At 46.0% G+C, this 14738-nt stretch overlaps 1 protein-coding gene, 1 long non-coding RNA gene and 1 pseudogene across 2 annotated transcripts in view; 1 reads left to right on the top strand and 2 right to left on the bottom strand.

The window, feature by feature from the left end:
• Positions 1 to 14738, bottom strand: part of LOC144132447 (cytosol aminopeptidase-like) — a 59962-nt gene that overhangs the window by 19240 nt on the left and 25984 nt on the right. Inside the window, exons 8-11 of the mRNA XM_077664860.1 lie at positions 13462 to 13620; positions 10930 to 11054; positions 4349 to 4437; positions 2981 to 3083 (exon numbers count right to left, since the gene is read on the bottom strand). Of these exons, the coding sequence (XP_077520986.1) occupies positions 2981 to 3083; positions 4349 to 4437; positions 10930 to 11054; positions 13462 to 13620 (476 nt within the window). The remainder of the gene's footprint in view (positions 1 to 2980; positions 3084 to 4348; positions 4438 to 10929; positions 11055 to 13461; positions 13621 to 14738) is intronic.
• Positions 1 to 14738, top strand: part of LOC144132450 (uncharacterized) — a 70019-nt gene that overhangs the window by 34765 nt on the left and 20516 nt on the right. The gene's annotated exons all lie outside the window — the stretch shown is intronic.
• On the bottom strand, positions 7723 to 9504 carry LOC144132448 (uncharacterized; annotated as a pseudogene).

Raw genomic sequence — 14738 nt, 5'->3', positions numbered from 1 at the left:
CAAATATTAGCGGCAATATTTTTTTGGGCTTCAACTTTCAGGTATCTACTTAGAATTAAGGCCAGCCTAGGTTCGAGTAGATACATTATGTTGCGGAGCAGATTTTTTCGCAACTGTTTTACCTATTTTGACCCCATTCGTTTGTTGCACTGCTAGGACCACAACGCAGGTCAAGACATTCTTTGTTTTTCACATTTGTGAATTTCAAATTTCTTGTATCAAATATTCTTCTCACTCTAGATATGTCAATAGACATTGCATTGCGAAAATTCAAAAACCGATGTTTGAGTAATGCAGAAAAAAAATAATTTAAGAATGTGTTGACCTGTAGCACACCATTAGGAACACAATTATTTACACACAATTACACAATTAGGAATATACACAATTGGGAACACAGTCTTCGTGCCACATTTTCTTAACTCTGCAGCCTTTTCACAAGATTCAGACAAAAAATAAATACTAGAAGGAAATTTTCTGGAACTAGAACAGTGAAATTCTTTGAGAGTGTAGTCATATAATTATTTCTAATGTGCTCAAAATATTTCATGCAAATGCATCATAAAATAAAAACACTTTTCCTGAAAGCCACGTTTCCCCTTAACACACATGCCACTTCTGCTATTTCTGACATGCCAAAGCTGAAAAAGCCTAACGATGCAGGCTGCCCCAGCAAATTGTATGAAATGCCTCAACCTTTTCTCAAAATGTTTCCTTCAGCAGACAAGCGCCACTTAAGATACCCGTGCTAATTTTACAGTTAATGCAGCGAGCTAAGTCTGGCTCTCCAGACATTCTTGGCGAACTGGAGCATTCGTTGCTTCGAACCAAAAGCAGGTTTAACCAGAAGAACCCAACAAGACAAGTAACATTCCTTGCACCCTCCGCATGTACACATGCCGCACAATCTCGTGTAAGGGCCGCACCCATGTAAGTGGCACACCCCCCCGTTTAGAACTAGCTAAGTGAGAAAAAAAAATATGGGGATATTTTTTCTTTTCATTCCTGTATGGACTGCACCTACAAAATTCACTCCCGATTTTAAAATAAAAAGTGCAGCCCTTACACGAGTTTATACAGTATTCTCAAATTCTGTAGTCAACAATGCTAACAACAGAGAGCACCACCGAAAACCCTATTGCACCTGGAGCAAGCAGCACAGTTAGCGGTTTCTGTGCAACATGACTACCACCCCATGAATGATATACATATAAAGGAAAACAACAGTCGCCAAAACCAAGAAGCAGAGGGGAATTTTTATTTTTATTTTTAACTAGCAATGTTATAAATGAGAAATTAATAGTGCAATGATTTGATTAAAAGATAATTTGTTACAAAGTAGAATGGCTGTCCAATCTTATACTTTCAGTGGTATTTAAGTTGACTAAGCTTGAGAGTGCTCACCGTCACCACCCTCGTCCATAGCGGTGGATGTAGTAAGTCCTACATCACCGAATTGACACGTGCAACATGACTGAACGGCAAGGGTGGAAGCTATGCAAGAACCCTCTTATGCTACCTGTGGCATCAAGACTGCCAGAACTGACACCCTCGTTAAACTATTCAGCAGACAAGGGTACACAATGAGGAGCTCGTTATGACAAACATGCTTGATCAACATAGGAAGCAATGTCCAGCATATTGTGCGTGAAGGGCACCCTATTAAAGTAAAAGCTCGTTAATTCGAACTCGGTTAATTCGAACTTACGGTTGATTCAAACTGACGTCTGGGCCCTGCCACAGCCCTGTGTATTTCAATGGGAGAAAACTCCCGATAATTCGAACAAGGTGGCATCCGCTACGGTTAATTCAAACTAGGAGCCCCTGGTTGACACCATTCTTTGTAGATAAAGTTAAACCGTAGCGAGTACAATGCGCTGTAAATTTACTAGAGATGTAAAATAATGGAAAGGAGAAAAGCCGAGCACATGAGGCTCGCAGAGCCCGCTCTCCAGTGCACGCTGAAACAGGTTTTCGTTGCTGAAGCACTCGCCTGCACCGCCGATGCTTTGGCACGCTTCGGCGCAAGCCGTTCCAGGTTTTCGTTGTGCCGCAGTCTCTGGGTCGCGATCACATGGTGTACACAACGCAGTATGGCGGTTCGGGCACCACAGTGATGCGTTTGTGGTGCCGCGAGCTATGTGGACAGCAGTGTGGAGACGGAGCCCTTGAGTTACACCGATATACTTGAGGCTACATGCTCTCAGCAGACAACACAGGGCTCACATGCGGTGAGCTCAGCTGATAGTGATGAGTCTGATTGCAGCGACAAGCATATGCCGCCGCCAAGTGCATGTGAAGTAGCATCGGCGCTCGATGTTGCAGCACGCTACTTCTCTGCCAATGAGAGCTTGGGCGCTGCGCTGGAGCTCTTGGGCAAACTGCAGAGGATGCTGATGGAGTCTCGGCAGAAAAAACGCAAGCAAATGCACACCACTGATTACTTTTGATTTTGACAACCCTTCCCCGTAAATTAACATGTTTTGGAGCTTAAATAGTGTCCTATGGTCCAGTACTAAAGCTCGTTGCTGACGCAAATGCATTCTAGTAATTTTTTCTGGCCCATAACTGGCTGATCAATTTATTTGATTTGCCAATAGAACCGCATGAATTTAATTCCCAGAATCGCCCACCACAAACATGTAGTGGCGCCTAGCTCGTGATAACGGGGCTAGGTGTGACTGCTTCGGATTCTGCCCGCGTGGCGGGGAGCAATGACCACTCATTCTAGCACCCATTCGATAATTCGAACTTCGCATAATTCGAACAATTTTTTGGTCCCCTTCGAGTTTGAAGTAATGAGCTTTTACTGTAATTTTTTGATCTGATGATTAAAAGATCGAGATCGCTGCAAAGCGCAGAATAGGCTTGCGCCTTCACAACAAATGTTATGCGCACTTTCGAGTAGCAACACAAACTCACACACAGTGTTAGTGCTGCACCCCCAATATAAATTCTCATGCCAGTAAGACATGCCTACCAGTGAGGGTGGCAATGTCGACGACCACCTTAGGGTTGAAGGTGTCCGCATAGCAGAGTGCATCAGCCAGGACGAGCCGGCCTTCGGCATCAGTGTTGTCCACCTGCATAGTCCAAATTAGGCAGGCGTCATTATTTATTTTATTTATTTAGAAATACTGTCAACCCTCAGTCGAGGGTCATTACAGGGAGGGATGTTACACATAAAGTTCATACAATAATAAATAGTCACATACAAAAAGAAATATGCACATGCACAACAGTTTCCCACAGATACAACACTGGATACGATATACAGACTATAAGGCACGTATTCAAATGTAGCCATCTGCCACACGCACACAAACAGGAAAAAAAAGTAGGGTCAAAGAGGATTGATAGGGGTGACAAGATGCTGACCAATGTCAGATATACGAAACTCATTCACAATGGAGAATAAGTCACCAATGAACTAAGCCTTCAAGATGTACTGTATTTATTCGCACAATATGTGCATTTTTTTACTAGTTGCTACACAAATTTTAAACAATTTTTACATTCTAGAAATTTTCAATACTTTTCTCAAAGAGATACTGTCTTGTAAATATATTTTTTCTTAATTTTTCAACTTTTTTGTGTTGGGTTATTTTTTTCGGCAAAATGTACCAAGTATTTGTGTTGACATAAATATCTTCAGGAGGCACATTCTACTTGTACCATTTTCTTGCACTTCGTATTTTTTTACACCTAACAAGTTTTGTAGAAAAAAAATTCTGCCTAAACCTATCAAACCACCCATCTCTTTTCTTAATAGTGCCATCCACCATGACTATCATAAACAATGTATATATGTATATTTAATATTTTCTGTGCTATATGAGATGCCATGTTGTGTATTCTTTATATGTATGTACGTATACATATAGTACATTTTTTCTTTTAGGTGCCACTATGTTCATTTGAACGTATGTAAGTAATATACATATAACTTGTGTTTTATTAATAATGTGATCACTTTTCATGCAATTTGCATATGAAATGAACATTTTTTTTGCATATTTGTACACCTTTGTACTGTATATATCCACAATGTATTTTTAGTATTACCACCATGATGTATTTTGTCCATTCTGCTGAAATTGCTACCTGCGGCAGGAGCCTCTGTCAGGCCTTGCGCCTTTAGCTCCTGCTCTATTTTCACTGTAGAAAGGAATCAAAAAAGAAAGAAAAAGTAATTTCCCCAGGAAAACGAGACAGTTAACAAGGAATTTCACTGCATGACACCACTACCACACAACACTACCAGAACATCTCATTGAAACTACAAGAGCACCGACAGCTGCTACACACAAGACACACGGGTAACAGGTAGGTGAGGTGTGCACTTCACCTGGATGGTGGTGCCGTTCATGGCAGTGACCACATCGCCTGGCTTGGTGGCCTTGCCACTGGGCAGGTTTTCACAGAGCGGGGTCAGACCTGCGCGAAACAGCATTGCCCTCGCAGCTGCTGCTTCCTTTCCGAAGCACAGATATAACAGCCAGGGCCACAAGTGGCTACAGGATCTGCCACGGCATGACACTACCACACTCCAAACAGTGTCACTGCAGTCACATCATAAATCAAGAGTGCATGCTGTTGGGACAGTCAGTCATACATGGGTACTGCACAAAAGAAAAACACGGAGGAGCATTAGGAAAATACTTTCACACATTAGCAGTGACACAACACACAGCTCCAACACATATGGTTCCCACAACGACAGCCTCGATACCTCTGCCCTTCTGTCTCATCCTTTCCAGAAAGAGACAAGACAAAAGAATGACAGCAAAATCAAAATACTGTAAGCCTTGTTAATTCGACACTGTCAATTTGGGAATCCAGATACCGCATATACTCACGTAATGAGCCCACTATTTTTCTACAGGATTTGAGATCAAATTGGGCGATGGTTCATTACGTGGGAAAAAAAGATTAAGCGCAATTTTTTTCGGAACAGTCTAAATTTCATGTGTCCGTTCGTGTCACCGGTGTTTAGCATCGTTCACTTTGAAAGCTGCTTGCTGTATCACGAAGCAATCTGACGATTCTGTGATAGAAGATAAAGCGAACATGCTGAACACAGGCCCTCACAGTTGGCTATGCGTTTTTTACATGAGGATAAAAAAAAACTCAGAGGACGGTCACAAGTGTGTAATGCGAATGTTTTAAGTCTTAACTGTAGCGAGGGGTGAGGCATTTTCACTCCAGATCTTGAGTTCGCCAAATCATAGCAGTTCAGTGTACAGGATGTTTTATAGTGTTCCGAATTAAACTGCTATGCTCTCCTCCGATGCTCAAGCGCTCATCAGCTTTCTAATTACAAGCATACAGTGGCGCAGCCAGGCACGCTGCAGAGCACCGAGCAAGCCACGACCGTTTCCGCCAAGGGTGCAGAACGTCTTGGCTCTCTGCCAATTCCCCAATTACAGAAGCTCTTGTCAGATGATAAACAAACATGCCGGGATGTTACCAGCAAGCAGCACTTTGGCGTGCTTCCCACATCTGCGCTGTGGATGGCGCGAAAACTATGGAAGCGCTGCAAAAAGCTGACACTTTAAAAAAAGAAGTAATTACTCAATGAGAAAAGTAGGGAGGGAGGTTCATTATGTGAGCATACAGGGTAATTAGAACTGCGAGTGCACACCCGCCCGACCCCCAAGTAAGTCTATGGCATAGGATGCTTGCTAGTCAAGACGCTGCAAGTCTCGCACCAGTTAAGGGGAAACGCAGGCCTTGCAATTAAAATTTTTATTATTACAGATAACACAATGAAATTAAGTGCACACATGTGCTTCTCCTTCCTGTTTTCAAAAACGTGATTAGTTTCAATACACCTCAAATATTTCCCATAATATGCTAAAGTAACTGAAGCCTAATTAGCTATATGCTTATGAGTCGTTTAGATACTGTCTACATTTTTTGGTTTCGATTGAAATAGGGCTGTAGCCAAAGACCTGCCATCTGTAGCTATGCTTATTACACTGTTTTTGAGGTACATCATATAAAAATGTTCAATTATGTCCAAGCACCAAAATTATGAAATCTAGTTAGATGACATTACGGCACACAAAATTTCTAATGTTCGACTCAGCCAAAAAAAAGCATCGCTCCAAAGTTTATTTCTTTCTGAATTTAACGATATAAGATTAATAGAAGCTGTACCATAAAAACTTAAGAAATATTTCCATAAGGCTTGTCAAGTTAGCAAAAAACACGAAGCAGAGAAAATCACATTTGAAACGCGTGCGCCAGCCATTCGGAAATCGTTGTAGAGGCCTCAAAAAACAGCAGAATTCAGATGTTCCAAAAATATTTCACAGCAGTAAGTAACACCAGGATGTGGGGAAGGCACCCAGTTTTCAAACAAAACCAAGATGGCAGCCATCGGGGACATTGATCATGAGAAGTGACGGGTGCAAAGTTCTGCCACATTTCGCGCCGATCAGTCTTCGTAGGTGTGAAACAGATAACTTTTTAGTACTTGGAGGCCGAATTACGCCAGGTACTTTTTAGCCAGGTACAGTAGAATCTCGGTGATACGAACACGGTTGATACGAATTTCGCGATGATATGAATTCGTAAAATTCCCCCGGCCGGAGTGCATTGTGCACAACTTGCGGAATTCCGGATGTTCCGAACTCTCTCTCCCACGCCACATCTGATGATATGAACACGGGAGCCGCGATTGCACCCTCAAGCACTGGGCGCGGCCCTCACATCGCCCGAAGCGCGATAGCTAATCACGCGGTATGCACCGCGAGGTAAACGCTGCGAGCAGTGAGCGGGGGTGCACGGCCCTCGCATCACCGAAATCCTGATCGCTAATCGTGCGGTACGCACCGCGAGGTACGCCCTGGGCTTTAAGGGATGCCATAGTGCAGAGGTCCGAATTATTTTTAACTACCTGGGGTTCTTTAACGTGCATTAAGGGGGGAGGCTACCCTTCAACACCAACTTTTTTGTTTCTTGATATATCTGAATGATATTTTCAGGGTAGGCTCACAGCATAACAACTTGAAGAACTACCAAATTTCATGAAGCTGTGGGCACCGGTACTCAAGTGACAGGAGTATATCAATGTGGTTCACATAGGTCGCTTATTCCAGGCTTAGCGAATTTGAAAATAGTGTTGCCACTGTGAAATTCATTGTGGTCATTCCTGGATAGGTGCACCAGGGCAAGACAGAGCCCTTTTTCTAAATTTCCTTGCTGGAAAAGTTTAGCACAGCACTGAATTAAATGTTGCCAATTAGACCTTCATTAGGCAAATTCTAATTGCTTATGACAAATTTCAGACACAATAACTTGAAAAAGCGGGCTTGTCTTGCCCTCATAAATTTATTCAGGTACGGAATAAGAAAAACCCCATGGAAATCCGATAAGCAGTTCCCGAGCAGCAGCCAGAATGAGCAGCCACGCCAGGCAGAAAATACATTCTGAGAAAGAAGCCCTCGAAGGTTGCGAGAACACCAGCTTTCTTGTTTCTAGAGATATCTGAATGAAATTTTTAGGGTAGGCTCAGAACACAATCATTTGAAGAAATACCAAGTTTCATGAAGCTGTGCACACTGGTTCTAAAGTTACGGGAGTATATCAAAATGGTTCACATAGGTCCCTTATTCCAGGCCTGGTGAATTTGAAAACAGCACTGTCACTGTGAAATTCATTATGGTTATTTCTAGATAGGTACTGCAGGGCAAGAAAAGGCCCTTTTGCTGAATTTCCTTGCTGAAAAATTTTAGCACAGCACTGAATTTAGTGTCACTAATTAGACCTTCATTAGGTAAATTTTAATTGCTTATGACAAATTTCAGATACAATAACTTGAAAAAATGGGCTTGTCTTGCCCTCATAAATTTATTCAGGTACGAAATAAAAAAAAGACCATGGAAATCCGATAAGTGGTTCCCAAAATGCAGTCAGGATGAGCAGCCACACCAGGAAAAAAGTCATTTCTAAACATGGCCCTCGAGAAAGTTTCAAACCTATTCCAAGGTCTAAAATGACCCTGCAGAATAGCTGGTGGTGTCCTTGCGCACTTTTTTCCTTTGCCGCCTCTCATTCTTCACCCGATTCCTTTTCTCGGCCTTGTCCATGCGCAGGGCATCTTTTTCTGCAGCTCGCTGGATGGCTAGGTGGCCAGGTGTGAGCCCCACTGACAGAGATTTCTTTGGTGGCCCTTTGACAACCAGCATTATATCTCAGCACTGCTTCATGCAGTGCTGTCTGCACAACGATCAAAGATGCGAGCTGCTCCTTTGGCATCAGGGACCATAGGACAGAGTGGAAAGACTCGGACGCATTTTGCGTCTTTGCACCCAGGCAGCGCTGCAGAAGAGAAGCCTGCGAGAGGCGCTGGTAAACAGGCAGCATAGCCTCAGTGACGTAGCCTGGGAGGCTGTACTTGTGCTTTGGCTGTGGTGAATCACTTGCCTCGGCAACCTTATGACGGCACCACGAGTTGGCACCCTCTGGGCAGAAGTCATGGCGAGGCTCCTCTTCAGTTGATGTGACATGGTAGTACGATGCCATCACTGCACGCTGCATTGCAGCCACATCGTTGGAGTTGTTTCTCAGGGCCCAGCCATAATAGTCTGTCAGTTTATCAATGAGAGCCTTTGTCAGCCTGCCGTTCCCTCCCAGTGACTTTTCACTTTTTTGCACAAGGTTCCGCAGTGCCGTGCCCATCCTCTTTTGGACGTGGTTGAGGCACTCTTCTTTAACAATGGGGACTAGCCCGTAGACGTTCTCTTCCACAAGGGCTGAGAAGGTGGCACTGTCTCCATCAGAAGCAAGCATTGTGTAACGCAGGTTGTGCTTTGAGACTGAACGGTTGAAAAGAATCAAAGCTGCTTCTACTTCCATCCTCCCGGATTTAGCATCAGTGTTTTTGTGGAAAACATGACGCTCATGCCAGCTTGAGTAACCTGCATCTCCAGGTTTTGGTCCTACTTGACAACCAAGGCACTGGTTAGACAGAACCACAGCATCCATGATGAGGCCTGTATGGTACTCAATCACCGCCCCAACTCCAATGTGGGATGCGTGGCCACGCTTATGCCAAGTTCCATCATATGCTACAGTGATGTCTCTGCAAAAGCTTGGGTCCATCTCCTTGTAGACCTCCTTCACTGCAGCAGCTGATTCGGCGTAGAACTTGTCCATGCACTGGATCTCTCTGTCCCTGAATGTCTTCTTCAGGTGCTTCTGGAATGTGCTATGATGAAGCCCTCTGTGAGATACATTCATCGTTGCCCAGAACTCGTTGAGAGCTGTCTGGCCCTTGCCAATCTGCTTCATTGCCATAACGGCTCGTATGTTCACTTCAAAGGCCATTGCTTCATTCTGGCGTTGGGAGTTCTACGAGCTTGCAACCATCCCACAATGTGGGCACATCAGTTCAAGCTTTGTTGCCAGTCCAAGCTGGGTGCCTTCTTGAACGGTCAATCCAGGCGCAAGGCAATGCTTGCACAAGGTGCTAGAGAGCAGGTCGCTTAGGGTATCCATTTGCAGAAAGCAAAATTTCGCACCTTCACTTGTAGCGGTGGCAGATCTGGGATCGGGCGTCATCGCTTCAAACTTCCGTTGTGTCACTGGCTTGACGCCAAGTCTTTCTTGAACAACAGCACAATGTGCATCCGCAGCCTCGATCTCCTCGCACCTCAGGAAATGCGTTTCCAAGTGAACAACGCGCAACGCGTTGTCACACTTCGGGGTAGATTCCAGACCAGAACTGGAGGCCACAATCGCCGAGGTTGAAGAGTTCGGTACACAAGGCGTGCCGAAGCAACGCTTTCTTGCACCGAAGGAGCTACGCGGCTGGAAGCATTGACACAGTGGCTGTTGGTGGCACGCTTCGCCGCACGAACCAACTTTATAGCACGCTTCCGCGCACCGAACGCATGTAGCGTCTTTCGCTTTGTTGGACGCATCGTGACTGACCGCGCAACAGTCTGCAGGAAACTGTTCGGATGGCACGGCGAGATATCGTAAAGACGGTGACAACAGCGAACACAAACTTGGCGAAATGTGAAGAGAGCACACAAACCACAAAGACTGCCAACAACGAGAAAAGGAAAGAGCCATGGCAGCCAGTGCAGACGATGCGCCGGCCGCCGCCGAAAGGGGACCGCCTCGTCAGCGCGTGCAGCAGCCAATAGCGGCCACGCGATCCCCCGCGTTCTCGAGGAGAGCGCCCTTCGCCCAATCGCAGCCTCACATTTACAACGCGGGAAGCTCGAAAGGCGCTTTGAGGGCCCCAATAACAAGCGAGCCACGCTTCCACCATGCTGCCGCAGCGGTCGTCAGAAGAGGCAAAAAAAGAGCAAGAATTCACGAACAAAACAAGACCAAGATGGCGGCGCGCGGTTCGCTGGCTAAGGAACGACATGCGCTCGAAGTTGGGGTATTTTCGGCGCTTTCTCGCAGCTCAGCGGCTGCCGCGGCTTGTTCAATATTTAATTTGAAGTACTTTCACGGCGAATTAGGCGTTGATATTTGCAGAACAGGTAGTTTATGACACAAGCTGTCAAAATATTCACTTTTCCAAAAATCGACTTTTTCGTGATTTTTCGGTTTTCAAGGGCCGCGTCCCCCCTTAACATCGTAAAGCATATGGGTGCCTTGCGTTTCGCCCCTGTAGAAATGCGGTTGCCGCAGCCGGTATTGAACTCGTGTCCTTGAGCTGAATTGTTGAGCGCTCACTGAGCCACTGACCTGAACTGAGCTGAACTGTGCCACTGCAGCAGGGAATTCGATAATTCAAACATGCATTCACTGCTGCGGAGCAAAAAGAAAGCTGCTCCGCATCAACCAGTGGAACTTGCCAATAGTGTGGGATCAATGGGATCATCAATAGTATGAGACCAATGGGATCACCAACAGTATGGGATAAATGGGATCATAGACAGAGCAGCAGCCAGGACTCACCAATCATCTTCACGGGCAGCTTGAGGGCAGCCACAGCAGCGAAGGTGGCAACCACACAAGCAGCACCCGACATGTCCGCCCGCATCTTGTCCATGTTAAGCGGTGGCTTCAGGGAGATGCCACCACTGTTGTTAGGAAGGAAAGCAGAGTGTGAACCGTCACATTGGAGTGCACGAGTTGCCTTTTCACACGCACACAATTGGTTAGAATGAGGACTCTGACCTCTGTGGGCGACTTGAGATTGTGTCTTTCTAGAATATGGTGTGCTTAAATACTAAAGATTGTTTTGTGCAACCCTGACAAACTGAAGCTGGGTAGGCAGATCACTCAGTCACACTTGATAGTACCGTATATACTTGTCTAAGGGTCGTACCCCCAACTTGGCCGCTGGTAATTTTGAAAAAAATAAAAAGGCAGCCAACAGCATTGCTTCATGAGTGCATAATTTTGCCTATATGGGACATTATGCAGGGAGCTGATGGACCATTGCTGCCTGCATGGCTACGCACGAGTCGTCCTGCGTGCAGAGTCCGCCTGGAACAGCAAACATGCGGTGCCGCAGCACTGCTAGCTTGTCTTATGCACTCAGTGCTTGCACCAGAAAGGACAAAACGTTATGCAGCACAAAATACTATAATGTGGAGCACCCAATCTAGCGGTGTGCTTCCTTGTGGCGACGCGCCACCTGCCAGGCTCAAGTGCCGTAGCAGTGCAGTGTTTGCCCAGTGTTGCTAGGCCTAGTGTACTTCGCATCAAAGCTGCAGTGAAAGTGCTTTGAAACTAGTCATGGTTTATTATAAAAGGTAAAAATCTTGTTACCAGTTTACTATCACACAATAACCTCGCATTAAAATGATCATACAATCGATTTCCACAAGGCCTTCAACAGTAAAACATGCGGAAAAGCAGGCGAGGCGAATGCCACCTCACATTGATGGCTGCGGATCGCACATGTGGCTCGCCGCTGCGAACTGTCAGTCCATCGAGCGCCAGATCTTCAGAGGATCTTGATGTCAATTTAGAATCACGTGACATTTGCCAGTAACTGATCTAGCAACCTGCTTTACTTCTTGCTTGCGATCAGAGATGGGCATCCTCACAAGGGCGAGCCCTGATTAGGCGTCCTCACCCTCACCTCATGAGGATTTCACACAGTGAGGTGAGGGTGAGGGAGGATGGGCGGATGAAAATTCGTGACGACAAAGATGAGGGAGGGAAGACATGACGAGGTGAGGGTGAGGGAGGGCAAGATACACTGTATGAGGGCAATGGTGGCGGCCCGAACCGTACTCCGGCCAGACCGTTATGAATTCCCATTTTAAAGTTCTAGTTCTTAGGGTGAAGGTTCCCGGGGAAGACGTAGTTTCTGCAGCCTGGAAATACACACAGGCGAGCATGAAAGGCGGGGAGCCGCACGCCTTCTCCGTCACCACAATATACTACACCGCTGACAAGGCTATGCCGAAAAAAGCGTGAAACACCCTGTATAATGCGTTAACAAGGGGGCACTGGCTGGGCTGGTGCGGATGGCCGCCGGTCCAACGGGAACCGTAGCTGCGTATTCAACATTATCATTATCAGCCCAGAGTCTGTCAGATGATCTGAGTGAAGAGTAAAACATGTAGAAATTACACCTAGTAGCGTTGTTGAATTCTCAAGTTCTAAGCCTTATTTCCCGGAGAAAAGTCCGATTTCAGCTCAGTGAGGTTTCAAAGAACTGGCTGCGGCGCAAGAAATGCTTCGACGAAATTCCACTGTCAAATTAAAGCCTGTTGGCGGTGTTGGTGAGGAATTTTTTCGTTCACACCTGTGGGTAGTTCAGTACAGTCGTATCTTCCTTCTATTTTCTATTTTCGCTGGAATTGCAGTATAGGAAAGAGGTGCCGCAATGTGGTGGGCAAAACCAACCACATTAGTCTTATCATGGAAATGAAGCAGCAGCTTATCCACCTTGGTCTGAATCATCGTTCGCTCTGCCTTGCATTGTACCATGTGCTAAAAAAGAAAAAGTTGTACTGCTCTCTAAATAGCAGGAACATCTCTTGGTTTATTTCCGTCCCTGGTGAGACCTGTGGCCACGTAATCACGCGCCTTATTTTATGAACCAAATTTCTTCCAGGCATGGTAAGCAATTGACACTGTGTTTGGATAATGCGTACGCGTGGAAGCAAAAAAATCACGGGCAGTTTAGCTTGGGGTTAACCACGAATTATCGTGCTCTAGCAGGTCCTCTATTCCACGTGCTTGTTTCAAAAGATGTTTATTTTTTTTTATTTTTAGTTTCACTCTTACTGCACATTCGTCCCTCATGGGGAGTGTCGAGAGCTGATGGAAGAGCCGACAATGCTCATACAGTTTCTCTTTGGCTCTGTTTGACACATTTGACTTCACTGCTGGCCATGTTTTACCAGTTTTTATTGTCGTGCTTCGTCAATCATCATGAGTGCTCCAGGACTGGTAAGCATTCGGCACCCATTCAGCATTCAGTGCTGCCATGTGACAGTAGGGGGCAGCAAGTGCTGCGTCACTCACCTGTCGAAGGTGATCCCCTTTCCAACGAAGACAACTGGGCCACCCGGGAGGTGGCCGGGACCCTCATAGTGCATCTCCAGCAGCACGGGCGGCTCGTCCGATCCCCTCGTGACGCTCAGGAAGGAGCCCATCTTCTGCTCCTCAATCCACTTGCGATCCCTGCACGCAGGGCCACACAAACGGCGGAGGTCAAAGAGCCCACATGCACACACAAGCAGAGGAGGAGGAGAAGCACTTCAATGGAATAGGAGATGTCTGCCTGGTTGTCGGCCTGGCATGCTACTCCAGGTGAGGGTGAAAGAACAGAAGAGTAGAGAAGAGGATGGTGGAAAGAAAAGGGAAAGAGAAAAAGAAAGGGTGAATGGTGAAATCAAGCACACTCGCGCACTCACTCACACACACACACGCACAAACAAAATTGTCAAAGAATGTCCACCAAACACGTGTCTCTTAAAAACACCAAAAATGCTTTTGTCCCGCGCACACCCTAAGCCACATCCCTACAAGGTCCAAGGACACGCTCCAGGTGCACGGGGCCGTCCTTTAGGAGTCCTAAAGCACTTAAAAGCGCCTTGCGATGATTGCTGAAGAGTCGGCAGCGGGAGATCAAATGTGGCAGATCCTCGGGCACACCACATGTGGGGCACAGAGGGCTACTTGATGCACCAATTTTATGTAAATAGGGTTTAGTACAGGCAACGTCCAGGCGAATTTGGTGGAGGCAATTTTGATCACGTCTGGCTATATTGCGTGGCATATTGGCATAATGCGATACGAAGAAGGGGTCTATACTGATGCTGCGGATCACACCACAAAGAGCATTGCATCTGCCAGAATTTTATAGCTAGAAGCCTCGTGCCATCACTGCGAGAAAACGGTATAGGGAGGAGCAAGGTGGTGTCGCCATGCGCCACCTCGCTGCACCATCAGCGTGATGTTTGCCTGAAAGGCCACAGTGAGCGGGTAACCACTGCAGCACAACACGATGGCCAAGCTCACAGGCCTTGGAGTGGAATCTGTTTAAGTCATCGATGACCAGCTCTTGAAGGCTTCCTGATGACATTATGGATTGTAATGCAGCCCGAGAGTCACTGAAAATAACCCTTCCTTTAGCAATTCTTCCTTTAGCAATTCTTGATGCTGAGGACTACTTCGTGCTATTTTTTAATAATAAAAAAAATGAGCCGATGCTGAGGTAGCGATTGAATATTGAGCATTAACACACCTAAAATAAGTTGCTGGTTCGAATCCCTGCCACGAGTTAGGCTCTAACTAGT

This window comes from Amblyomma americanum, chromosome 5 (assembly GCF_052857255.1).
Source record: "Amblyomma americanum isolate KBUSLIRL-KWMA chromosome 5, ASM5285725v1, whole genome shotgun sequence".
In the NCBI taxonomy this organism is placed as follows: domain Eukaryota; kingdom Metazoa; phylum Arthropoda; class Arachnida; order Ixodida; family Ixodidae; genus Amblyomma; species Amblyomma americanum.
The sequence above is the reverse complement of the archived record's forward strand: the minus strand, read 5'-3'. Positions and strand labels throughout refer to the sequence as shown.